Below are 27,021 nucleotides of genomic sequence, written 5' to 3' on the forward strand. Positions count from 1 at the left end.
GTGGGGCCTTGGGCCGTCTTTTGGATGTTCTGGGTCTCACTGACTCAGCTGCCGTTGGTTAGGTAAGTTTAGAATTCAAAGGACCAGGCCATTCATATGCAAAAGCCTCTGCGCACAGCTTGGATGGGGCAGAGTCTCAGAGCGGAGCAAACAGCAATGACTTCGTGAGGCGGGATCTCAGGGCGGAGCAAACAGCAATGGCTTCCCGTCAGCCCTGTCCTAAGAGGCCCCTGGGTCTTAACGTCCCACGGTAATTGCTGCAAGCACCTCTGAGAGAAAGCCGCCCTCGAGTTTCGCCCGCTGCCAGACAGTCCAGTTTCTCCCCGAATGAGTCTGGGTCCCCAGAGTCTCGCCCGGAACTGGAGTTCAGAGCATTTGGGAGCTTTGGTCTCCCTCCCGCTTGAAATAGCCAGCCGCATACTCAGTTGCCAGCCCTTGCACGCGCCTCCGTACCTCTGCCTTTCACAGCTCCTCTGAGTCTCAGTGTGCTTTTTCCTTCCTTCTAGTTGTAGAATTTCCACTCAGCCAGCCTTCCTGTGGTTCTGGATGATGTCTGTTTTGTCTTTTAGTTGTAGTTTTGAAATTGTTGTGTGAGGCAGCAGTTCAGGTGTTTACCTATGCCGCCATCTTGGTTTCTCCTAGGCGATCAGTTTTGAGTTAATTTTTATGTGCAGTATGTGGTAGTTATCCAGTTTCTTTCTTTACTTTTTTTGTTGTTTGCATGTGGATATCCAGTTGTCCCAGCACCATCTGTTGTAAAGACTATTCTTTTCTCTTTAAAATTTCTTGGCACCTTGTTAAAAATTGATTGACCATAAATGTAAGGGCTTATTTTTAGGCTCTCATTTTTATTTCATTGATTCATATGTTTCCTTATGCCAATATCACAGCCTTAATTATTTTAGCTTTGTAGTAAATTTTGAGAAGTATATCTTCCAACTTTGTTCTTTTTTTCAAGATTGTTTTGGCTGCTCTGTGTCTTTTGCATTTCCATATGAATTTTAGGATCTCTCTCTAGAAAGAGGCTGGAAGGGATTATGTTAAGTCTGTAGAAAATTTGGGGAGTGTTGCCATCTTAATAATATTATATCTTCCAACCTGTGAACATGGGATATCTTTTCATTTACTGATGGCTTCTTTAATATCTTTCAATAATATTTTATAGTTTTCAGTGTACAAGTTTTTCACTTCTCTTTTTAAAGTATTCCTAAATATTTCAGGGTTTGTTTTAGATGTTTTTATGAATGGAATGGATTACTTCATTTCAGTTTTAGATTGTTCATTTTTAATGTATAGAAATACAGGTTGGGACAAAAGTAGGTTTATAGTTGTTCAGATGGAAAATAATACAATAAATAATAATCCTATCTAATGAAAGAGTAATATGCAAATTGATCATCACTCCAACACACAAGATGGCTGCCCCCATGTGGGCACAAGATGGCTTCCACAAGGTGGCCAGCAGGGGAGGTCAGTTGGGAGGGACCAGGCCTGTAAGGGAGAACAGTTGGGGGCTATCAAGCCTGCAGGGGAGGGCAGTTTGGGGTGACCAGGCTGGCAGAGGAGGGAAGTTGGGGGCAACTGGGCCTTCAGGGAAGGGCAGTTGGGGGGGACCCAGGCCTGCAGAGGAGAGCAGTTGGGGGGGACCAGGCCTGCAGGGGAGGGCAGTTAGGGGTGACCTGGCCTGCAGGGGAGGGCAGTTAGGGGCAAACAAGCTGGCAGGGGAGCAGGCATCAATCAAGCTGGCAGGGGAGTGGTAAGGGGGTGATCAGGCTGGCAGGAAGAAGTGGTTAGGGGCAGTCAGGAAGGCAGGCAGGCAAGAAGTTGGGAGCCAGCAGTCCTGGGTTGTGAGAGGGATGTCCGACTGCCCGTTTAGGCCCGATCCTACTGAGATCAGGCCTAAACGGGCAATCGGACATCCCTCGAGGGGTCCCAGATTGGAGAGGGTGCAGGCTGGGCTGAGGGACACCCCCTCCCCCATACACGAATTTCATGCACCGGGCCTCTAGTACAAGAATAAACTCTGTGTTTCACATACTCGCAACTGTAAGCCTACTTTTGCCTCACCCTGTAGAATTAATTTTTGTATATCAACCTTATGCTTTGAAAACTGCACGCAACTTGTTTATTGCTTCTACTACTTTTTAGTGGATTCCTTTGCTCTTTTTATTTGCAAGGTCAGGTTGTCTGTAAATAAAGAATTTTATTTCTTTGTTTCTTTATTTCTAGTACGTATGCCCTTTACATCTTTCTAGTCTAATTGTGCTGGCTGGAATCTACAGGACAGTGTTGAACAGAAGTTGGTGAGTAGACATCCTGGTCTTGTGCCTGGGCTCAGAGGGAAAGCATTCAGTCTTTCAGCAGCTACTGTGATGTTAGCTGTAGGTTTTTCATAGATGCTCTTTATTTTGTTAAGATTCTCTTCTATTCCTTGTTTGACCAGCTTTCTTCCTTCCTTCCTTCCTTTCTTCCTTCTTTCCTTCCTTTCTTCCTTCCTTCCTGCCTTCCTGCCTTCCTGCCTTTTTTTCAGCATGAAAGAGTATTGGAATTTTCAGATGTTTTTTTTAAAAATCTATTGAGATGATCATGTAGTTTTTGTTGATTACTTTATTATGTAACTAGAGGCTGGTGCACGAAATTCATGCACGGGGGGTGGGTCCCTCAGCCTGACATGCACCCTCTCCAATCTGGGAGCCCTCAGGGGAGCCCTCTCCAATCCAGGAGCCCTGATGGCTTAGGCCCACTCCCCGTGGTTCTCTGCTCTCCGCGGGACCTGGCCGCACTGCGCCCGCTGCCCAGAGGCTCTCCATGGCCCAGAGGCCCTCCGCGACCGGGGCAGGATGCTTGCCTTGTCGCCACAGCGACAAGGCAAGCATCCTGCCCCGGCCACTCCGCGCCCGCTGCCCAGAGGCCCTCCATGGCCGAGGCGGAACGCTTGCCTCGTAGCCACGGTGACGAAGCAAGCATTTCGCCGGGCCACTCACGCTGCCCGCTCTCAGTGGCTGCCCCCCTAGGACTGGGGGACTCCGGCGGGGCTGAGGGGACTCGGCGCTGCCACCTTGTGGCTATGGGCACCACCATCTTTGTGACAGAGTGACGGTTAATTTGCATATTACCCTTTTATGAGATAGGATGTATTACATGAATTGATATTCAGATGTTAAGACAGCCTTGAAATCCTAGGATAAGTCTCACTTGGTTATGATGTATAATTCTGCTTATACTAGAGGCATGGCGCACGAAATTTCATGCACAGGTATGGTCCCTAGGCCTGGCCTGCGATCAGGGCCATCTTCCCTGGCTGCCGGCAGCTGGCCCTGCCCCCTGCCACCCCCCACCCCCGTTCCCCATTCACCATCAGACCATCAGGTGATTGGAGCCTGCCAGCCGGGGGAAGAGACAGTGAGGTTGGCCGTTCCTGCCTGCTCGCTAGCCCCATCCCCTGACACTGGTCGCCCTCTGTGTGTGGGGCGACCAGAGGGCGGGGGCCTTGGCCTGGTGCCGCCCATGTCCGCCGCCACCCACCCACGGTTCCCTGTTTGCCATCGGGCGATCGGAACCTGCCGTCTGGGGGAAGGGACTGAGAGGTTGGCCAGTAGCTCCTGTGTTGAGCGTGTGCCTCCTGGTGGTCAGTGTGCATCATAGAAACCAGTCGTTCTGCCGTTCGGTCGATTTGCATATTACCCTTTTATTATATAGGATGTTTCTGGATTCAGTTTGCTAGTATTTTGTTGAGGATTTTTGTGTCTATATTCATGAGGGATATCCACCCTTTTACTATAAAATTATTTGTGTCTATATTTAAAGTATATTTCTTATAGCCAGCATATACTTGGGTCATGCTTTTTGATCCAGTCTTAACAATCTCTGCCTTTTAATTGGCATATTTAAAGCATTTACACTTAATGTGATTATTGACATAATTAGGTTTAAATGTATATTTTGCTATTTCCTATTCATCCCACCTGTTTTTGTGTTCCACCTGCTGTATAAATCTTGCTGTTTGCTTACTGTTCACCCCAGTTATTCTTTATCTCCTCCCCTTTTTTCTGCTTTCTGTTACATTAACATTTTTTTTCTATAATTCCATTTGATCAACTTTTTGGCTTATTAGTTAAACCCCTCTTTTCTTATTTAGTGGTTGCTTTACAGTTTACAAGGCATATCTTCAGCTTTGCAGACTGTTGTAGACACATTGTGTGCACAGATGCTGGCTGAGGTCGCCCACTGGTGTGGCAGGGCAGAATCAGCTTTGGAGAGGTCATCAGGGAAATGCTAGGGGGATGAACAGTATTCGCAAGGTTAATGGAGAGTCAGAAATGGCACCTGCCGGCATCAGACCAGTTAGGTGGAAAGAGAGTAAAACAATGGGAGGAAAGTGGTGCCCACCAGCACTTTGGACTCTGGAGAAAGATCCCTGCCCCTCCAGCACATGCCCTAAAGTTGGTCAATGTATCTATCACCTTCATATATGACACAGGTGCTTTTCAAACTGCTGCCTCCGTGCTGGAACTCAGAAAGAGCACACCTGGGTTTCCCACAGCCCTTTGGCTCACCCAGAGTAAGTCTTGCTGGTTTTCAAAGCCAGAGGCTCCTCTTACTGGTGCAGGTCCCCTAGGCTGAAGCTTGGACCCCTCGCTCTTGGTGGGGGACCTCTGTAATTGTGATATCCCTCCCACTGTGAGCCACCACATGGGGGCGGTTAGGGTGGGTCCTGACTAGGCTGAGCCTCTGCCCCTCCTGCCCGTCTCAGTGTGGCTTTTTCTTTATGTGTGTAGTTGTGGAAAATCTGTTCTGCTAGTCCTCAGGTCGTTTTCCGAGATAGCTGTTCTGTGTGTAGTTGTAGTTTTGTTGTCAGTGAGAGGAGGTGAGCTCAGGATCTTCCTAATTTGCCATCTCGAACCCAAAAGCCAGAGGGAGTCTTGTTCTTGAATGCCAATTTAACTTGTCCATGAAATGTGTCTTGTGATTGGTGCACTGTTCCTACAACAAATGTGTCTCCTAATACAGTCTTACATTTCTGGTAAATTTAACAGACTCCCTTTATTTTCAACATATCTTACTTGTGACTTAGATGGGGTTGCATGTATGTGTTACAGTGTTTAAGGTATATTTTTCTGTTAGTGTAATCCTGAGCATTAAGCTAACTCATAAAGTATGAAATTATTTGTTTATTGGCCCCATTATAAGGTATTTGGGTTCTAAAAGAATTGATTTGTAACCAGTGAATTTTTTTCACACTTTTTTTATGAGGGCCATTTTATGTTTCAAATTTTGCTTGGACATCAATTTAGATATATGAGGCTAAAGAGAAAATTGAGAGTGGGGATTTTCTTTTTTTCAGATTTAACACTGAGATTGTTCAATTCCATTTTTATTAACTTATAAGGAGCCCAGGTTATAAAAATTACAAATAGGAACAAAAATCTACCTTCCTCTAAATATTTGAACATCTTAAAAAGACAGATAATTTGATTTATTTAGTGATACCTAATGGCATTACGCACAATTATTTTAACTTGTTTTCTTTTCTACCAACAGATTAATATTAAAGTTGGAAGTGTGCATCTTTTGCTGGATATTGGAAATTGAGTGTAATGGCAACAGAATTTATAAAGAGTTGCTGTAGAGGATGTTTCTATGGTGAAACAGAAAAGCACAACTGTGAGTTTCATTTTATGACTTCAACAAACATTTATTTAATGTCCCCTTACTTGTGGCATTTTGTAATATAAAAATAAATGAGACATATTTCCTAACTGCACGAGGGAACACAGAAACATAAATATAAGGCACGCTAGGTAAATATTAAAATACCCGGGGTGTAGTGGAGAGAGATGAATTCAACCCAGGAGGCACCCTGGGCCAGTCCCACAAAGAAGGTGGCATTTGGTATGGAAGTATGAAGAGGATGTTAGCAAGCTGAGTGGGAAGAAGGAAGTGGATTAACGCTGGGTGTCCCTTACCTCCCCATCCTAATTCATTCATTTTAGGAATCAAATATCGTTCTATCGAACAAAGTGGGTCAGGGAAGCTAGCACAAGGAGAGTTGCTATCATGTTAGGGTCAGCGTACTGTTATATTTTATTTTGTGATTTGGTGAAGATTTTTGTAGACTTAAAGACCTAAATTTAGGTTTTTCAGAATTGCTTTATGTATTTAAGACTGATGTAACCATTAGTATTGACAAGAAGAATTGCTTTGTTGAGAGTAGTTTTAAATGACTAGATTTTACTTGAAAGTATTGTGAAATTAACTTCAAAATAAACTTGTTTTTCCATGTATGAACTCTTGTGGGAATGAGTCTTTAAAACCTCCTTTAACCATTACAATGTTAATATACTTTGGCAGTAGTATATTAACTTCTCGAATATTGGCTGGGCAGAATTAATGTAGAGTCCAGAAGTGCTTGGTAGGACCCAAGAGTAGTTTATGTATCAGCCGTTGCTTCTGAAATGATTGAATAAATACCAAAGCATGTTAGGTTTAGATTTTTATATATAAATCTGAATACATATTTGTGATATTTTTCTTTTTCTTTCCCTTCTTTTCTATGCAGTTTCTGTGGAAACTGACTTTAAAACAGCAGTCTCTAGTAGTCAAAATACCACCATCTGTGTACCTCCATTGGCTTCTGTTTGTGTAAAGCCTCAGGTTGGCTGTACTGAGGATTATTTACTTTCCAAGTTACCATCTGATGGCAAACAAGTACCATTTGTGGTGCCCAAGTTTAAGTTATCTTATATTCAGCCCAGGACGCAAGGAACTCCTTCACATCTAGAAGAACTTGAAGGTAAACAAGAAAATGCCAGGGTTTAAAAATCAGCATATAGACTTTCAATGTTGTTATTGCTCTGTTTAACATAAGGGTATATCTTTTACCCACAAATTTTACATTTTGCTTTTCGTGTTTTGCTCTTTCTGTAGAGGAACTTAACGTATAGTATTTTTCAAAGCTTTCATTATGAAATCTGACCATAATACAACACATTTGTATATATATTTGGCCTTTTTTAAAGGAATAATCTCTCTATATAAAAGGCTGAGTGACCAACTGTACATACGTCCAACCAACCGACTTGTACATGCGCTATACATATAAAGCTCTCACTGGCGCCAATCGCACGTGACTGACCGTCTGGTACATATGATGCACACTGGCAATTTAAAAATAAATGTTGACTCGCACATATGTAATATAAAAGTATGTTGTATTTTAATTTTATAATACTACTAGAGGCCTGGTGCATGAAATTTGTGCATGGGGGAGGGGAGGGGTGTCCCTCAGCCCAGCCTGCACCCTCTCCAATCTGGGACCCCTCGAAGGATGTCTGAGTGCCTGTTTAGGCCCAATCCTGGCTCCCAAACCACTCACCTGCCTGCCTGCCTGATTGCCCCTAACTGCTTCTGCCTGCCAGCCTGATCACCCTCTTATCACTCCGCTGCCAGCCTGATCGACACCTAACTGCTCCCCTGCTGGCCCAGTTGCCCCTAACTGCCCTCCTCTGCCGGCCTGGTCACCCCTAACTGCCCTCCCCTGCTGGACTGGTTACCCCAAACTGTCCTCCCCTGCAGGCCTGGTCCCCCCCAGCAGCCCTCCCCTGCAGGTCTGGTCACCCCCAACTGCCCTCCCCTGAAGGCCTGGGTCCCCCCCAACTGTCCTCCTCTGCAGTCCTGGTCACCCACAACTTCCCTCCTCTGCCAGCCCGGTCACCCCTAATTGCCCTCCCCTGCAGGCCTGATTGCCCCCAACTGCCTTCCCTTGCAGGCCTGGTCCCTCCCAACTGCCCTCCCCTGCCGGCCATCTTGTGACAGCCATTTTGTGTCCACATGGGGGTGGCCATCTTGTGTGTTGGAGTGATGGTCAATTTGCATATTACCTCTTTATTCTATAGTATATTATATATACTGTTTTGACATGTGATTTTTTGCAGTAATGTAATTTCCACACGAATCTTTCTTCTAATTAATTTCCTTTCAATGTGCACGAATCCGTGCACCGGGCCACTAGTATAATTATAATCAGTTATCCTTCATATGTCTAGAAGGAAAAAATAGAGGAATTATTCTGGATTTGATCAGTAAATAGAGAAGACATTCTGTCTACTATTTTCTAAAGTTTGGTGTAAAGAGAAATAAGAAAGCAATGAAGTAGTCTTTCTTCCTTCCCATTGTTCTTCACCACTATGCTCCTCAGTCTATAAATAACACTTGCCTGTCTAAATAGCTGCTTGAATGAGGTAGATTCATTGGCTTGAATTTTGGCTGATATTGTAGAGGTCAATGGACTAATGACGAGGAAACAACATGTAACTCTTGTATTTTAAAAATAATTTGTTCTAGTGGATTGAAACAGTCAGTCACAATGATTATTTTTTCTCAAAATTTTATTATGAAAAGTTTTCAAACACACAGAAAAATTGAAAGAATTTAATGGTAAATACCTCTACATATGTACCACATAGATTTTTACATTTTAGTATACTTCCTATCACATATATTCATCTATTCATTTCTCTGTGCATTATTAATACTTTCCTGTGGAGGAGGATGCATGTCAGAGTAAATTATGGACATTAGTAGACTTTCCTCTAAATATTTAAGCATTTATATCATTTACCAGAGTTCAGTATTTGTTTAGTCTTCTTCTTTCAACATAAACTTTACATGCAGTGAGCTACCCAAGTTTTAAGTGTGTAATTTTTGAGTTTGACAAATGCATATACTAGTGCAGTGGTCAGCAAACAGCGGCTCACGAGCCACAGGCGGCTCTTTGGCCCCTTCAGTGTGGCTCTTCCACAAAATACCACGGCCTGGGCGAGTCTATTTTGAAGAAGTGGCATTAGAAGAAGCTCAAGTTTAAAAAATTTGGCTCTCAAAAGAAATTTCAATCGTTGTACTGTTGATATTTGGCTCTGTTGACTAATGAGTTTGCCGACCACTGTACTAGTGTAATAAAAACTCCTATCAAGACCTAGAATATTTCCTCAAATATTTTTTCTGCCCCTTTTTCTCTTCTGGGTTTCCAATTACACATATGTAGGACTCTTTGATATTGTTTTATGTGTTTCTGAGACTTCTTCTCCCCCCCCTCCCACCCCGGATCTTTTTTCTCTTTTTCTGGTCTTAAGATTGGATAATATTGATCTATCTTCAAGTTATTTGTCTCTTTCCTTTGTTATGTCCATTCAGTTGTCAAGCCTATCCACTGAATTTTCTGTTTCAGACATATATTTTTCATTATTGTGAGCCACTTTCTTTTATATTTTTGAACTTCACATTTGTCTAAAAATTCTAACATTGAGGTCATCTAGGTTTGAATTCTGTGTATTGTCGTTTTGTTTGAGAATGGGTCAGATTCTCTGTGTTTGGTAACTTTGGATTGTGTTCCGGATGTTGGATATGATATTTTAGGGATTCAAATCTGTTATATTACTCAGAGGGTTATTTTTTTTCTTTCCTTCCCTTTTTTTTTCCAGCAGGCAATTAACTTGGTTGGATTCCGCAACTTGGTAGTGGCAGCTCTTACCTCAGCTTAGTTTTATTACCCTTAGCTGGAGTCTGTCCCACACATGTGTGGTTCAGGGATCAGCCAGGTATTTGAGCAGACTTTATCCACATAATCTGGGCTTTTCTCCTTTCCAAGATTCCCACCCTACTTTCTAGCTGCTGTGATTGCTCTGAACTTTGCCTTCTGGTTCTTTAGGCCAGAAAGACTGGATTTTCTATTGGAGTTTTACCCGCCCTGCTCAGTGCCAACTTTGGCCTGCCCTAAGGCTAAAAGTTATTAAAAACAGGTAACTAATTTCGTACTGTTCTCTCTTTTTTCCAACAGTCAAATCCTGTCCAGATTCTGCATTGCTTTTATTCACGCTCCAGTGCCTTTGGGTTTTGGTATAGAGTTTAGTGTTATCTATAAGTGAATAAGGTCTAGTAGGAGTGACTTTTTTTTTTTTTTTTTTTTTTAAGAAACAAGGGAAGATGAGCCTTATGTCTTGTTTTTTATATATCTCTAAAAAATAGTTTTTAAAAGCTCTGGCTCACAGGATACCATGATTAATTGATTTTTCTCTTCCTCTCATACCTGTTTAACAACATTGGGATTAAGCCATGTAAACAGTCTTGCAATTTATTTTATTCACATCATATATTATGAACATGTTTTCATATTCATTACTTTTTAATGGCTTTATAGTATTAAATTATATGGATGTACCACAATTTATAAATTATCTATTCTTAGACATATAAAGTATTTTCTGTGGCGGGTTTTTCATAATCAGAAAATAAGTAAGAAATACCTACCTGGCAATATGTGGTCATTTTTCTTTTTCTTCTTTTTCATTGTGTCGTTAATAAATATTACCTTTTTAGTTGACTAAGAAATTGGCTTAAACTTAGATTATAGGCTCACTGAGGATGTGGTGAAGCCATCTGATTTTTAGCATATTGGAGAGAGAATTACTTAATATAACTAAAGTCAGGAAAGTATTCTTGGTATCTAATTATAGAAGTAAAATATGTGTAAGCTGTATGTGCACATGCATGTGTGAGTGATGGGCTGATATGGAGATTTTGAGAAGATAGAGCAGGCCAATATCAATTGTGACTTACGTTTCAAATATTTGAAATTTGTTTTGTTTCTTTACTCACTTGCTAATGAGTCTGATTACAACTGTAGCTTCCTGCTTTGATAGCAAACAGATTTATCATTAAATTTTTACTGTGCTGGCTTCATCACCTACCTACCTATCCATCCAGAGGTTACAATTTGAATTAATATTGAAATTTCAAATAGGGCTTTTGAGATGTGTTGGCAGTCATGTAACTTTACAACAGTGTGGCTCTGTAAATTGAGAGAAATTCCTCTTGAACTTAAAAACTGATATCACTGTGTCTGTTTGAGGGGAAAATTGGAATTCTGTAGTGGCTTACTTATAAAGGAAAAATGAAATCAGAATATTCCTTTTTAGGTATAGCCTATAAAGGTGGTGAGTCATACTCTTGACAGTGCTATTCTTGTTACCACAGACGTTTGTAGTTGTTTATGTGTTGAAGGAGTCAAGTGTTAGCTCATGGGGGTGCACAGTCTCTAGGCTCTCTGGCATCATAGCCCCCTCTTGGCAGCCCTCTGACCATGAGCTGTGCTTGGATTGTATACATAGTTGTTTTTGAAACAGGATGAGGATAGAATCTCACCTCATAACCTCATATTTTATTTTTCTTTTCGGAACTCAATGTCAAGCTACCTGTTTTATTGTTTAGCTTAATTCAGAAAATTCTGCTTTATACTGTGGGTTCTGTTTTAAATGTAACAAAAAGAGTGAAAACATGGTGATAATTTAAACATTTAAAAAACTTGAAGTGTATATATTATTTCCAATGTGATTATAAGCTTTGAAGAAAATTTGATCTTAATATAAAACACATGTAGAAAAAAGGAACAAAGAAATCTATAGTGCAGTGATTTATTACAAAGCAAATCGTGTGTATAGTTACCACTCAAGTAAAGAGAGTAGAACCAGCAGCCCCAAAGCTTCCATCTTTCCCTTTCCAGTCACTTTGGAGTAATCAGTATCGCTTTTTTGCTTTTCTTACTTTTTACCACCTAAGTGCATATTCCTAAATGTTATGGTTAGTTTTTTGTATGTTTTCTGACCTTTATATAAATGAAATAACATATTCAGTATATGTTCTTTTGTTTGTGGGTTCTTTCAGTCAGCATTGTTTGTGAAATTTACTCAAATTGTTGTTAGTAAGCTTCAGTTTGTTTTTATATCTGTACAGAGAGTGCATTTATCTATTGTTTTCTAATGGATGAGATACAGAAGTGTTTCTGTATAGCATATGATAAGACAGCGGTCGCCAACCTTTCAGACCTCACGGACTGCCGGTGATCCGCGGACCACCAATTGGCGACCACTGCATAAGATATTTTTATGTAACAAGTATATACTGCAGTTCATCTATTTTTACTGTTGGTGGGCATTTGAGTCTTTTCCAGTTTTTGGCAATAATGTAAAATGATGCTTTTGAACATTCTTGTACTTACCTCTTGGTGCACATGTACAAGCATTTCAGTTGTGTGTATGTCCCAGAATGGCATTTTGGCGTTGTAGGTTATAAATATCATTAGCTTTAGTAGAAGTTAGCAAACTTTTCCACAGTGATTATATCAATTTACATTTTCATCAGCAGAGTATGATCATTCACATTGCTCTGCTTTCTTGCCAACACTTGCTATTGTCAGCTTTTTAATTTTAACCATTCTGGTGAGCATGTAGTGGTATCTTATTAGAGTTTAAATTTCTCTCATGGTCAATGAGATTGAGCACCAGATCATGTTTATTGACTATTTGAATAGACTCTCTTCTGAAGTGTCTGCTTAAGTCTTAAGCTAATTTACATATAGGCTTGCTTGTTTTTTTCTTATTGATTTGTGGGAGTTCCTCATAAATTCTGGATATAAGCCCTTTGTCAGTTATATTTGTTGCACATATCTTCTCCCCTCTGTGGGTTACCTCTTTACTCTTTTAAATAGTCTTTTGACAAATGGAAAATTTCAAATTTAATGTAGTTGAGTTTATTAAAAATTTGTAATGATTAAGGCTATGTTCCCTTTAAGAAGTGCTTCTCTGCCCTAAGGCTGTGAAGACTTTCTGATAAATGTACTTAATATAGAAGTTTTATTGGTTTGCCTTTAACATTATTTTAGAGCTACAGTCCACAATAAATTAATTTTTGTGAGTATATTTAGTTGGGATGAAGGTTGTTGTTGTTTTCTCTGTATCAATATTCAGTTGTCTTACCCCTTTTTCTACTGTTGTGCTGTGCCACACTGATTATAAATCAGGCATCCATAAAATGGTGTCTCTTTTGGGGCCTTCTGTTCTGCTCCCTTGATCTTATCATTGGTGCCCGTACTCCTTTCTTAATACCCAGTAGAGCAAATCTTTCAATCTTGGTTTTTTAAAGATTACCTTTTTTTTTTTTTTTTGGTCCTTTATGTTTCAATATAAATATTTCCTATCCGTTTTGCTATTTGATTTCTAACTTTGTTGCATTGGTGTTAGAGAACATACTCTTTATGATTTCAGTCCTTTATAATTTGTTAAGACTGGCTCTGTGTATCTCAGCATATGGTCAGTTTCTTTTCTTATTTAATAACGTTTTATTTTTCAAAATGTACAGTTTGTTTGTGTATCTTCTCCAGCAGTTGGGGCATCCCCACCCTTGGTGTTTCCCATGTAAATTACTTGAGCCAGTTTAGTAAGTCCCTGGCCAAGGAAGCTCTATCTCCCGTCTCTCAGCGACAACAGCTGGGCTTATAAGCTTATACTTGGGAACTTCTTTTTTTTTTTTTTTCTAGAAGCTGCTCTACTTCAGTATTTTTTCCTACCTTGTCTTCTAGCTCACTGATGCAGTCCTCTGCTTCTTCTAGTCTTGTCTATCCTTGATGCTTCCTATTGAGTTCTTTACAGCAGCGATGTCATTTTTCATTTCTTCTTGGTTCTTCATTTCCTCTTGGTTCTTACTTATATCGTCAAATTTGTCTTCCATTCTTTTCAGCCACCTTATGACCATTTCTCTGACAGGTTGCTTGCCTCCATTTCGTGTACTTCCTTTTCTGGTGATGCCTGCTTTTCTTTCATATGCGGGCTGTTTCTTTGTTTCCCCATGGTCTCTCTTCTCTGGGTGTCTGGTTATGTAGTTCTCTCTCTCCTGAGTTGATTTAAAGGCACAAAATACAACACAACCAGGTACAACACACAAGGCACAGAACAGAAATGTATTCATGATATTAATAACCCCAAATAAAGGTGACCACCAGAGAAAGGCAAATTAGGGGATAGGAGAGAAAGAAGAAGAGAAAAAAAAAAAGAAAGAAAGGAGTGCCAAAACGAAATTGGGAAAAGGAAAAAAAAAAAGTAAGAGAGAAAAGAAAGAGAATAAGAAAGAAAAGGGGAACAAACTATATATATATATATATATGGGGAGAAAACTCCAATAGAACAGCCACTAATCCCAGCAAATGCCAACAACAAGTACCTGGAGATGAATATAAACTACAAACAACAACTAATATCAAGCGAGGTGAGGGAAAACAGAAGCAAAAAACAAACAAACAAAAAGCAAACAAAAAAACAAAACAAAAAAAAGAATAAGCAAAACAATCTCACAAACAAGCATAAAAAAATCGATATAATCAACATTTAAGCAAACAACAACAAAACGACAGAGAGAAAAACAATTTTTTGGATAGTGAAGACAGAGAGAGATGTGTATGAACTCGGAGCAGGGGATTAGAAAGTAGATATATAAGTAGGGTGAAATTTTAACAGGGGGTAAAAAGAAACAATAGGGAGAATCTAAAGCAGGAGAAGGGTAAGAGAAACAGGACAACAAAAGGGAAAAAGTTAGGAAGAGAGTGATGGCATAAAGGTAGAGTTGAGATAGAGTAGAATGATGCTAAAGGAAAGATGTAAATAGAATGTGGAACACTAATCTCAAAGTCAAAGAGAAAACAAAATGACACTTTTTTTAAAAAGAAAAGGTAAAATAGTAGTAGTAATACTGATTGAAAATAAAAATGTAATAATTAAAAAGGTAAAATCAAGTGAGGAAAAGAGAAAAAGGTTAGTTTCTTAAGTAAAAGATGAAAAAAAATAAAAAATAAAAAAAATAAAAATAAAATGTGCAGTAGTGAAGGTCATTCACTTCCTCTAGTGTTCTGTTTGGCACACCTGTTTCCCAGTCAGGACAGTATTGCAGTTCCCTGCGTTCCACTGCTCCTCAGTGTTGTAAGCCAGTCCTGATTTTTAAGCAGGCAGTGTGTCTTACTCTCTTGTATTCCTTTATTTTTGATTACACAAGAGTCAATTTGTGATTCATCCCCTGGGTGGCAGTGTTTCTGGATTGACCTCCGGGTCTATAGGTCCTCTCTAGCCTGTGCTTAGATCCTGCTTTCCCTGTGGCACTCAATACCAGTTTGTGGGAGTGGGCTGCCCAAGAGCTGGTTCTCCAATGGTCACTCCCCATTCCGATCCCCAGTTTCCAGAAAAACAACTTTCCCCTGCAGTCTCCTAGGGTGTCCCCAACTGGGTGATCCCATGCACTGGGCTCAGCAATCAGAAGCAAGGATTTAAAGAGGAGAAAGCGCAAGTGTGCAAACTTCAGGGCTGCGCGCAAGTCTGCGCAGTCCTTCCTCCCTCCCCCCCCCCGTCCAAGCAGCTGGCACACTTATAAAATTTTTAGGCTGTCCTTCTGCGTCAGATCAAAATGGGTTGCTTTTTAGAGATCCCCTCTGTTAGCAGCTCTGAGGACCCCCTTCCACATTCACGGATCACGCCAGCCCCAACAGCCATGGATTTTTCTAGGCGCAGACTTCCCCCGGTCCTCCAGCTCCCGCAGTGCACGTGTTTCTCTGTCCTGCCGGGACCAGAGACCTCACCTTATCTCAGGCGAAATCTGACCTTTCTGTGGTGGAGTGTAGAGCTTCTCTGAATCCGAGTGTTTGCGCCAATTGGGGACCGGTGCTCTGGGGTTTGCAGCTGTTCGGTGGGTGCCGCAGTTGTTGATTTTCAGGCTTCCAATAACATCCACTTTCCCCTTCAAGATGGCATGATCTCCGCATCCAAGCCGGTGGCTCCGGGAGGGAACCCAGCAGCAGTGGGGGCTGCCCGGTCAGGGGAGCCCCGTCCAGCAGTCCCCCACCTTCTCCTGGAGTATAGCTGTCCCTTAACTCACCAACAGACACTCCCCGTGCGACCCTCAGCTGTTCTTTCTTTCTGCTCCGGGACAAGGCTCGGGACACGTCTGTCTATTCCGCCGCCATTTTTTTTTTTTCTCTCTAGTTGGGAACTTCTTTACAGAGTTTGTCATAAGGTGCTTTGTCAACACAAGACTAGGTCATTGAGCTTGTTCCAAACTTTGCCTTTGGACCACGACTTCTTTTTGGCCTTGCCCCCAGATTTGTTTGCTGAGTCTTTGTCTTTCTTAGCTGACTTTCTGGCATTGTTCTTCTTCTTGTCGTTCTTGGGCAGTGTAGCAAACTCGAAGAGCAGCTGCTACCACTGATGTCTTGATAAGATGTCAGACAAAGCCCTCACTGGTGTCCTCAGTGGTTAGAGCATCGGCCTGCACACTGAAGAGTCAATTCCTGGTCAAGGGAGTGTACCTGGATTGCAGAGTCAATCCCTGGCCCCCATCAGGGTGGGTGGGGGAGGCAGTCAATCGATGTGTCTCTTTCACATTGATGTTTCTCTCTTCTTCTCCCTCTTCCTTTCCCACTTCCCCCCCCCCCCCGCTCCCTCTCTCTTCTCCCACTCCCACTATCTCTGAAAAACAATGGAAAAACAATGAGGATTAACAACAACAACAACAAAAAGATGCCAGACAAAAAGGAGTTTGTGGTCAGTTTTTATAAATGTTCTGGTCTTCGTGAAAAGAGCACATTTCTAAAAAGAGATCATCTTTTTACTTTAAAAGATGTTCTTTGTGTAAGTAGAAAAATAAAAGAAAACTCCAATCACAAAATACAGAATTGTCCACAACATTTTGGAATAGTGTGCTTAGGGGCAAAGAAAAATGTCAAAAATTTACCAGACTGTCTTGAGAGCCTGGTTCATGGCTGATCCCTGGCAGAATACTCCACACACTTAGAGTTTAGTAAAAGTGTGCTTATTTTTTTAGATATCAAACACATGTGAGTTAATATTACTCGAAACAAATTTTTTTTCTTTTGCCTTGAATGCACCAGCTGTTGGCTAGTAACTCCAAGGAAAGGATGTCATAAAACTTTAGAAACATTTGCTTTCAGGATCTGCCAGAGCATCTTTTGGGGATCGCAAGGCAGAACTTTCCGGCTCATCCCACCCTGGATCCAGCTATGACATATATAACCCGTTCTATATATATCAGCACATTTCACCAGATTTGAGTCGGCGCTTTCCCCCTAATTCAGAAGTGACAAGACTATATGGATCAGGTTTGAAATTTTTTGCATGTTTTCCTCCTTGTAGCTCTTCCTTTTTTTTCAGAGTTCAGCTTTTTATTGAACATGTTACAAGAGAGGTTTAGACAAAAAGACCAAAGCCCATCAGACTCCCCAGATCCTTATTTCTTTGCTCCCACTTTCTCCTCCTTAGCTGGGGCAGCAGTGCTGGCTCTCTGTGTTTCTCTTTTAACAAATGTGCAAGTCAGATTAGACCAGAGACCCTGGAAGAGATGAGTCTTATTAAGGAAAACAATCTATATATATAAAAGCCTAAGTGACCATTCGACCAGTAGCTATGATGCGCACTGACCACCAGGAGGTAGACACTCCGATCAAGTAGGTTAGCTTGCTGCTGGGGTCCGGCCTATTGAGACTGGGCAAGTCAGGCCGGATATGCCCTGGAGCCCTCCCGTGGTCCCTCTCCGGCCCCGATTGTGCACCAGTGGGGTCCCTAAGCCTGGCCTGCACCCTCTCGAAATCTGGGGCCCCTTGGGGGATATCGGAGAGCTGGTTTCAGCCCAATCCTCACTGGCCAGGCTGAGGGACCCCACCGGTGCATGAATCCATGCACTGGGCCTCTAGTTTACAAATAAGGGAAAAGCAGGCTTCAGAAGTGATGAGATAAACATCCTGACTGCTTTGTGGCATTATCTATATATATAAAAAGCCAGCGACTGGAATGCCATAACGACCAGAATGACCAGTCACTATGATGTCCACTGCGGCCAGTGAACCAGCCAACCTCCTGCAGCCCCTCCCCCTGGCTGGCCCCGCCCCTGATGGGCCCCCACCGCCCCAGCAGCCCACAGCCCCTCCCCCCAGCCAGCCCCACCCCTGATCGCCACCCCCTACCCCAATAGAGGGTGGGGCAGGCCAGACAACCTCCTGCATCCCCTCCCCACAGTCAGCCCCGCCCCCAATTGCACCCCCCCACCCCAATCAGGGGCAGAGCCCACTGGCCAATCACCTGCAGCCCCTTTTCCCAGCCAGCTGGCTTTTTGGCCAGCCAACCTCCCGCCATCTCCTCCTCCCAACAGGCCCAGCCCCGATCCACCCTGATTGGGGTTGGGCCGGCCAGACTCCACCTGTGCATGAATTCATGCACTGGGCCTCTAGTATCTAATATAAAAATGGGAAGACTAATAAGTTGTATGTGTTAGTTCTAAATTCCATTTTATTTGTCCTTTTTTGAAAAAAGTTTTATTTACATATTATTTTGATATATTTTATATATAATTTATCCATTCATAAATTTTACAACAGATATTTACTAGCTTTTTCCTTTTCTGCTCTATTTAGTAAAAATGATATATTTAGAAACATGATATGTTTACAAATGTAAACAAAGAAAACAGAAAATGCCTAAATGATTTTTAGAACTTTCTTAGTTTCATATTTGAAACGGAATCAGTTATAGTCTATCTTGTACATACCTGATTCACAAATTTCTCACTGTTCTTTGGGTCATATCTCTGTCTCAACCTTGAATTCAGGTACTAAAAATAAAGCAGAAATATTTATTTAAGTATTTATTTATTGCAGTACTGTGCTAGAATACACATTAGTATACAGAGTTCTATTCTTTTAGGATCTCACAGTTCAGGAGGGAAACTAGCAATATAGGATTACCTAGGATTCGGTATTGATTTTTAAAAAGTAAGTGCTCATTAAATAGTTGAATTGTATTTAGCACAGAGTACTTACCTCTTCTTTGATAATTCTTATGAGATGAAGAATTGAGGAATGTAGCAAAAAGAATGACTTTTCCCTGCTTGATATTTGATGTGGATGTAAAAATGTATTGTTTGATTTTTATTGGTTTCTGTTTCAAACGAAGTAAAATAATTGAAAAAAAATTTTAAATTTTGTTAGAAGGTTTTATCTCGTAAGTAGATTTGTGCATAATATTCATGATGTATTCCTAAAAAGATTTAATTCATTGTAATTAAGTAGAATTTCTTCTTTTTTACTATAAGAATAAGTAATTTACTTACGTCTTTTTGTAGTTTGTGATTTAAGGACCAACAAACTCCCTGGTTCCCCTGGGCTAAGCAAGTCTATGTTTGATCTTACAAGTTCATCACAGAAGTTCATGCAGGTAAATTATTTATATAAATTTAATTATATCCGATAATTTATTTTCAAGCTAAAAATTCAGAAGCGTGTAAATTACATTAGGAACAACATGTTTTGCATCTTATGTAGATATATCTATTCTCATACCTCTTAGGATAAACACTTGATATTTCCTATGTGCATTATTTTAGCTTTCAAGTGAATAAAAAAGGCAGTAGTTTTTTGTTCTTTTTTATGAGTCTTATATCTCTCATTTGATATGCACTCAGATACTTGGAATTTAAAATGGTATATATTTAAAACTGCTTATTGATTTTACTTTCTTTAATGAACATAACTAGTTAATAAAAAGTAGTATTTCTATTGAGATGTAGATCTTTAAGTATTCATTAATATTAAAATACTGTCCTTCTATGTTTCAAATAGAATTGACAAATTTTTGACATTTAAAAAATGTTTCTTTTTTTAATACAAGTGAACTGTGATTATTACTTAAAACTTAGAAAGTAGACTTAAGCAAAGTAAAAAGACAAATCACCTATCCTAATATATAAAAACCCTGGGTCATAATGACCGGTAACGACCGAGGCTCGACCAACCGGAAGTCAGTGGCAACCCAGCACTGACTGCTGAGGGGGCTGCAAATCAGGGCCAGAGAGAGGCCTGAAGAGAGAAGAAGGGACTGATCTGTTGCCTCTGTGGCAGCTTTTGATCAACACTTGCCTCTCTCTTTCTCTACCAGTCTGGCTAGCAGCTGTGCCTCCATTTCTCTCCAGGCCTCCACCAGGGCTGCTGATCAGCCCCGCCTTTCTGATCAGGCCCTGTTGATAAGCTTAGAGACGCTGACTGGCATAGAAACCGACCAATCAGAACCAAATCTGGGTGAAGTGTGAGGAACCAATGGCTGCCAAGGAGGTGGAGTTTTTGACACTGACTGGCATAGAAACTGACCAATCAGAACCAAATTGGCTGGCAGAGGAGGGCAGTTGGGGGTGAGATCAGGCCGGCATGGGAGGGCAGTTAGGGGCGATCAGGCAGGCAGGCAGAAGCAGTTAGGGGAAATCAGGCAGGCAGGCAGAGGGGTTAGGGGCAATCAGGCAGGCAAGCAGAGGCAGTTAGGGACTATCAGAAAGGCAGGCAGGTGAGCGGTTAAGAGCCAGTGGTCCCAGATTGCGAGAGGGATGTCCGATTGGAGAGGGTGCAGGCTGGGCTGAGGGAACCCCCCTCTGTGCATGAATTTTGTGCACCGGGCCACTAGTCCTATATAATAAAAGAGTAATATGCAAATAGACCAAATGGCAGGACAACCAAACAACCAATCAAAGTATAATATGCTAATGATATGCTAAGGTTGCTCAACCACTTGTTATGACGTGAACTGATCACTAGGGGGCAGACAGTCAACTGGTTGACCAGTCGCTATGACGTGCACTGACCACCAGGGGGGCAGATGCTCCGACTGGTAGGTTAGCTTGCTGCTGGCGTCTGGCCAATCAGGACTGAGCGAGGTGAGCCAGACATGCCTTGGAGCCCTCCTGCAGTCCCTCCCGGCCCGATCATGCACTGGTGGGGTCCCTCACCCTGGCCTGCACCCTCTCGCAATCCGGGACCTCTCAGGGGATGTCAGCCGCTTTCAGCCCAATCCCGCAGGCCACTCCCCTTGGGAGAGCTCCAGACACAGGGCTCATGGTTGGTGAGTGCTGCTGTGGTAGTGCGAGCCTCTTCTGATTGGGCGCGAGCCCACGGCAGGCACAGTGGGGCCGGGATGAGCCGAAGTGGCAGGTAGGAGCTGCAAGCAACGTTGGACTGCAGGTTTCGGCCTGCTCCCTGCAGGCCACCCAGAGGGACCCCACCCAATGCACGAATTCATGCACCAGGCCTCTAGTATTCCTAAAACTGAGTAAAAACACTGTGAAAGTATTGTTTTTACATATTTGTGGATTTCATGTGAACATATATACATATATTTTATTAAAATGAAGTGTATTCTAAATAATCTTTAATAATCCCAGTTGAATTAATTTTTTGCAAACTTAATTTTTTACAGCACCGGTTCTTTAACATGCATTGGAATTGTGTAGAGAGCTTGTTAAAATACAGGATGCCAGCCTCACCCCCAGAGCTTTTGATTTAGTAGCTCTGCAGTGAGTTTGTATTTGTAATAGTTTCCCAGGTGATGCTGTACCGCCCGGTCCAGAGGGACCCTGCTGTAATAACTTGCTTTACAGGTTGTTAGGTAGCAGGGCACTTGCAAATATATTCAGATTTTTATCAGTACCTTTAAATCTGCAACATAGCCATAATCTCTTCACCCTTATTACCAAACCAAACCCAACAGCAAAGGCTTTTCTATATATTATCTAGGAAGATATGTGAGATTTTCCTGATGACGCACACAGAAATCTTTCCTATCTGAAAGTGGGAAATTCTGGTCAGTAACTGTCAGAATGGTGAGCATGCCTTTTGGTAGCAGGGTGGGTATTATTTCAGACTCCTTCAAGTCTGATGTGTGGTTTCTGACTAAAGAATTCTGTTTGTAGAGACACGATTCACTGTCCAGTGTGCCGAGCAGCTCTTCATCGAGGAAGAATTCTCAGGGGAGCAACAGAAGCTTGGGTAAGGAATAAAGTACCCTATTTTTATACCCTTAAGGGAATCATTTCTACCCAATAGTAATTTGAAAATATATATGATACAGTAAGAGAAACTCTAGATAATCTATACAGTAGGTCCTGGGTTACGTCGGAGATCCCTTCCTAGGGTGCGATGTAATGCGATTTTCGCCGTAAGTCAGAACCCACCTACATAAGCACCTACGTCACTCACATGGAGCACATACACAGCAGTAATGAAGTGAAACAGCAAAAAAAAAAATTGAAAGAAAGATAATTCCTGACCTTTACTTGTGGTAAATACAGTAAATAATAAAAAACATAAAGCACACATGTATATACGTCAAAATGATGGAACTGCCCTAGCCAGTTTGGCTCAGTGGATAGAGCGTCGGCCTGCAGACTCAAAGGTCCCAGGCTCGATTCCGGTCAAGGGCATGTACCTTGGTTGCAAGCACATCCCCAGTAGGAGGTGTGCAGGAGGCAGCTGATTGATGTTTCTCTCTCATTAATGTTTCTAACTCTCTTTCTGTCTCCCTTCCTCTCTGTAAAAAAATCAATAAAATATATATTTTTTTAAAAAATGACGGAACTTTTTTTTTTTTTATAAATAAATGGGAGATGGTGACGTAACCACGAAACGACGTACTTCGAGTCCAACATAACCCAAGGACTGCCTGTATTTGTAAAAGCCTAAGCGACCTTTATGACTGAACAACTGGAACGACTGGTTGACCAGTCGCTATGACACGCACTGACCACCAGGGGACAGACGCTCAACGCAAGAGCTGCCCCCTGGTGGTCAGTGCGCTCCCGCAGCGGGAACGTAGCTCAGCCAGAAGCTGGGCTCACGGCTGGCGAGCGCAGCTGTGGCATTGGGAGCTTCTCCTGCCTCTACGAGGCAGCAGGTGCAGCAGGGCCGGGATGAGACGCCCTGGCTGGGGCTCCTTCCCCACCGCCTGCCATTTTGGCACTGCTACATCCCCCGAGGGGTCCCAGATTGCAAAAAGGGTGCAGGCCAGGCTGAGGGACCCCATCCGTGCAGGAATCTGTGCACCGGGCCTCTAGTTATATATGTGTTGGCAGTGTTACCTGTGTATGAGTACACACATCAGATGGACTCTGTTTTAGTGTTCAGACATGAATACATCTTTTAAAAAGTGGAGCAGTTAAATATCCATTGTTGGTTTGTTTTAAAGTATATTAATAATGACCTTGCTGAAGTATAGAGTATTAAGGCCATATTAATATTATTTGGGCAAGTTTTTGTTTTAACTTAAATTTCTCGGGTTATAATTGGGTTAAGTTTTTAAGCCATGCATTACTTTTTTGTTTGTTTGTTAATCCTCACCCAAGGATATTTTTTCCCACTGATTCTTAGAGAGAGTAGAAGAACAGGAAGAAGGGGACAGGAAGGAGGGAAGGAGAGAGAGGTATACAGAAAGAAAGAGAGAGAGAGGGAGAGACACACACACATACATCAATTGGTTGCCTCCCACACTAGCCCCTAACTAGGGCTTGGGGATCAAACCTGCAACCCTATGGTGCATGGGTGACACTCTAACCACTAACCCACATGAGCCAGGGCCCATGTATTACTTTTTATAGTATATCTTCCCCCTAGCACTTCAGTAAAACATTAAAGGGTGATGCTTGTTTTATTAAATTGTCAACTTTAAAGAATAATAGTAGCATGTTTCTATTTTGTCTTTAAAATCAAATTGTATCAAAGCTTAATTGGGTTAGAAGGATTACATAGTATCTCAAACATCTTTGTCCTTTTACAATTCAGATACTATTACTCTGTCAGGAGATGAAAGAGATTTGGGGAGATTGAATGTGAAGGTGTTTTATAATTCTTCAGCAGAGCAAATCTGGATCACAGTATTACAGGTACATTATTATAGTGAATACCAACTTTTCTTACAAAATTGAATATTTAGACATTATAAGCATATATTGTTGCTCTCTTCTGGGGAATGGGTCATTACCTCTTTGGAATTTATAGTTTTATAGTATTTTGCAGAAAATAGTAATAATAATCTAAAGAAAATAAATTAGTAGGTGTGATGGAAGTATTTGATCTTTAACCTCAAAGAATTTGATGTGATATTTAGAACACTAAATGTCAAATTATTTTAATGTAGATGAAACAGGAGGTTTCAGTAAGTTTACCTTTACAGTTTGTTTCTAAAGTCATTAACTCAAAAAATACATAAAATATTTGTATTGTCAATGTCCTTTGTAAAATTCAAGCTGTATTTTTAATTTTTTTAGTGCAAAGATTTAAGTTGGCCCTCTAGTTACGGCGACACTCCGGCCATCTCTATAAAAGGAGTCCTAACACTGCCCAAGCCAGTGCATTTCAAATCTTCAGCCAGGGAAGGCTCCAGTGTAAGTGGCTGTTTGTGTTTGAATTCCTTTTTATGTTTTTCTCATGTTTGTCACTTTAACTCATGGAAGGAATTGGAATAAAAAAGTGTTTTAGGAAAACTACAAATTATGTACCCCTTGCTCTTTAATGACAATTTTGAGCCTTACTAGTAAAAGTACTTAATATTTCATTGTCCAATATTAAGGTGCATTTAAAAAGAAAAATTTGCCAAAACCGGTTTGGCTCAGTGGATAGAGCGTCGGTCTGCGGACTGAAGGGTCCCGGGTTCCATTCCGGTCAAGGGCATGTACCTTGGTTGCGGGCACATCCCCGGTGGGAGGTGTGCAGGAGGCAGCTGATCGATGTTTCTCTCTCATCGATGTTTCTAGCTCTCTATCCCTCTTCCTTCCTCTCTGTAAAATATCAATAAAATATATTTAAAAAAAAAAAGAAAAGAAAAATTTAATTGCTAAAATACATAGAAGATGAACAATATATAAGACAATTCTTTAGATTTCTCTTATGAAAGGAAAATAAATGTCTATTTTTTCCTCCTCTCCCCCATATGGCTTTGAGAAATAATTGTATTATTGCAATTGATTTCTTTTAAATACTTTCCTTTATTATCCTGAATTTGGTTTTATAGGCTCTAGATTTCACATAAACTTATCTTCAACTTTGTCTTTTGATATGGGTTGAAAGGTTAGTGTTTTTCCATGCAAATGAAAGGTATCTTCTACAAAAACATCATTTAAAAATAAGATATTTTAGATGTCTAATAAACATGAAATTACATATTGCTTTCCCTTTATTTACAGTCTTTTTTGTTTACTAAAAGTAGAAAAAAATTTTACAAGTACTCTAGAACATAAAACTTTCTGAAAGTTATTTTAATGACAATACACATCAAAACCTTAAGTTATGTATACTTTTAATATAGTTATTCTACTTGGAATCTGTTCCATAGAAATAATCTAATATATATGTAAAATACATATATAGGATGGGGCAAAAGTAGGCTTACAATTGTTCATATGGAAAAAGACCTGCGGACTATGATTATTACAATAACTTTATTAACTCAAAAGCGTCACAATGGCACATTGCACTTGAGTACAATCTTGTAAGTGCTCAAATTGCCAACCTTCATTATTTACACACTAGAAGCCCGGTGCACGAAAATTCATGCACTCGGGGAGGGGGACGGTCCCTCAGCCCAGCCTGCGCCCTCTCACAGTCCGGGACCCCTCAGGGGATGTCCACCTGCCGGCTTAGGCCCGCTCCCCAGGGGATTGGGCCTAAGCGGACAGTCAGACATCCCTCTGGCAGCCCGGGAGCCCTCAGGGGATGTCCGATGGATGACTTACTGCCACTCCTGGGGAGCAGGCCTAAGCCGCAATAGGACATCCTTAGCGCTGCCGAGGAGGCAGGAGAGGCTCCCGCCACCTCTGCTGCACTCAAAGCCGTCAGCCCGGCTTGTGGCTGAGCGGAGCTCCTGCATTGAGCGTCTGCCCCCCGATGGTCATTGCATGTCAGAGTGACTGGTGGTTCCTGGTTGTTCTGCTGTTAGGGTCAATTTGCATATTACCCTTTTATTATATAGGATTCTTGTAGTCTACTTGCTATACTCAAGCACACTTTGGCACAGAGTTCCTTATTGTCATCAATTTGTTGACATGCTTCTCCATCATTGCCTGAAAGATAAAGCATAAGAAAGGATATGAAATAATAGCAATAATAATAAGAAAACAAATGATACGAATAAATAATAGAATAATCTAAAATAATAAAAGGGTAATATGCTAATTAGACCAGATGTCCTTCCGGACGAAGCTGGGGCCGGAGGGAAGCCCAGGTCCTGGGTGCCTGCTGGCAGCTGGAGCAAAGCCCGGGTCCTGGGTGCCAGAGGGAAGCCGGTGCCGGCAGCGGGGGGAAGGAAGGCCTGCTCTTGCACGAGTTTTGTGCATCGGGCCTCTAGTTAATAAGTAATAGAATAAATTCTGTTCATGTGCTCACAACTGTAAACCTACTTTTGCCAATCCTGTGTGTGCGTGCGTGCGTGTGTGTGTGTGTGTGTGTGTGTGTGTGTGTAGTATCCATAGTGGGAAAGTTGGAAAGAATCTGAATGTCTCATAGAGGGGAATGATTGAGAAAACTCATGGAATACCATATGTAATAGTTTCTTAGGGGTTTGGCTTAGAACAACAGAAATTGATCTCTCTCAGCTTTGGAGGAAGTCTGGTCTCAAGATTTCAGCAGCGTCGGTTCCTTTTCTGAGAGAAGATCTGTTCCATGCTTCTCCCAGTTCTGGTGATGGCCAGCAATCCCTGGCATTCCTTGCCTTCACTGTTCTCAGCTTCCATCTGCACATGGCGTTCTCCCTGTCTCTCTGTGTGTTTTCTTGGCCATTTTCTTATAAGGATACTAGTGAGTCTCTCTACTCCAATAGGACCTCATCTTAACTTCACTAGTTACATCCTCAATGACCCTGTTTCCTAATAAGGTCACATTCTGAGTCACATTCAGGGTTAGGATTTCACCATATTTTTTGGGGGGACACAATTCAAACCATTACACCATGTGATAGAATACTAGAAAGCTATGAGAAATAATGTTTAGTGAGAGTTTTTAAGGATATGGGAAAATGTTCTTAATAAGTGAGAAGGCAGAAATCAAAAGTGATGTATATGTAGTAGGATATTCCTTTATGAAAATATAGATTATAGGACGTCTAAATGGAAATGTCTTATCTCTGGCTATAATCCTGACACTTACTTACTTCACTTTTTAATTTTCAAATCAAATGAAGTAAACTTAAGAAAAGTTAGGGGTGGGGAAAGAAAGCTTACGTGGTTCGGAGGTTCTCAAGAAACACAATTCTGACTACACAAACATAAAAATTACAATAAAAGAGAAAAGTTGAGCACAATATATAAAATACATTGTTAGTTGCCCAGATATCA

At 41.4% G+C, this 27,021-nt stretch overlaps 1 protein-coding gene across 1 annotated transcript in view; it reads left to right on the forward strand.

Moving 5' to 3' along the window:
- Positions 1–5,538: 5,538 nt before the first annotated feature.
- Positions 5,539–27,021, forward strand: part of TC2N (tandem C2 domains, nuclear) — a gene marked incomplete at its 3' end in the record, with an annotated part of 30,256 nt that continues 8,773 nt past the window's right edge. The window contains exons 1-7 of the mRNA XM_080683760.1: positions 5,539–5,664; positions 6,560–6,793; positions 16,820–16,987; positions 19,003–19,094; positions 21,613–21,688; positions 23,477–23,577; positions 23,962–24,078. Coding sequence (XP_080539886.1) covers positions 5,598–5,664; positions 6,560–6,793; positions 16,820–16,987; positions 19,003–19,094; positions 21,613–21,688; positions 23,477–23,577; positions 23,962–24,078 — 855 coding nt within the window. The 5' untranslated portion in view covers positions 5,539–5,597. The remainder of the gene's footprint in view (positions 5,665–6,559; positions 6,794–16,819; positions 16,988–19,002; positions 19,095–21,612; positions 21,689–23,476; positions 23,578–23,961; positions 24,079–27,021) is intronic.

This window comes from Plecotus auritus (assembly GCF_963455305.1).
Source record: "Plecotus auritus genome assembly, chromosome: 1".
NCBI classification, from domain to species: Eukaryota; Metazoa; Chordata; class Mammalia; order Chiroptera; family Vespertilionidae; genus Plecotus; species Plecotus auritus.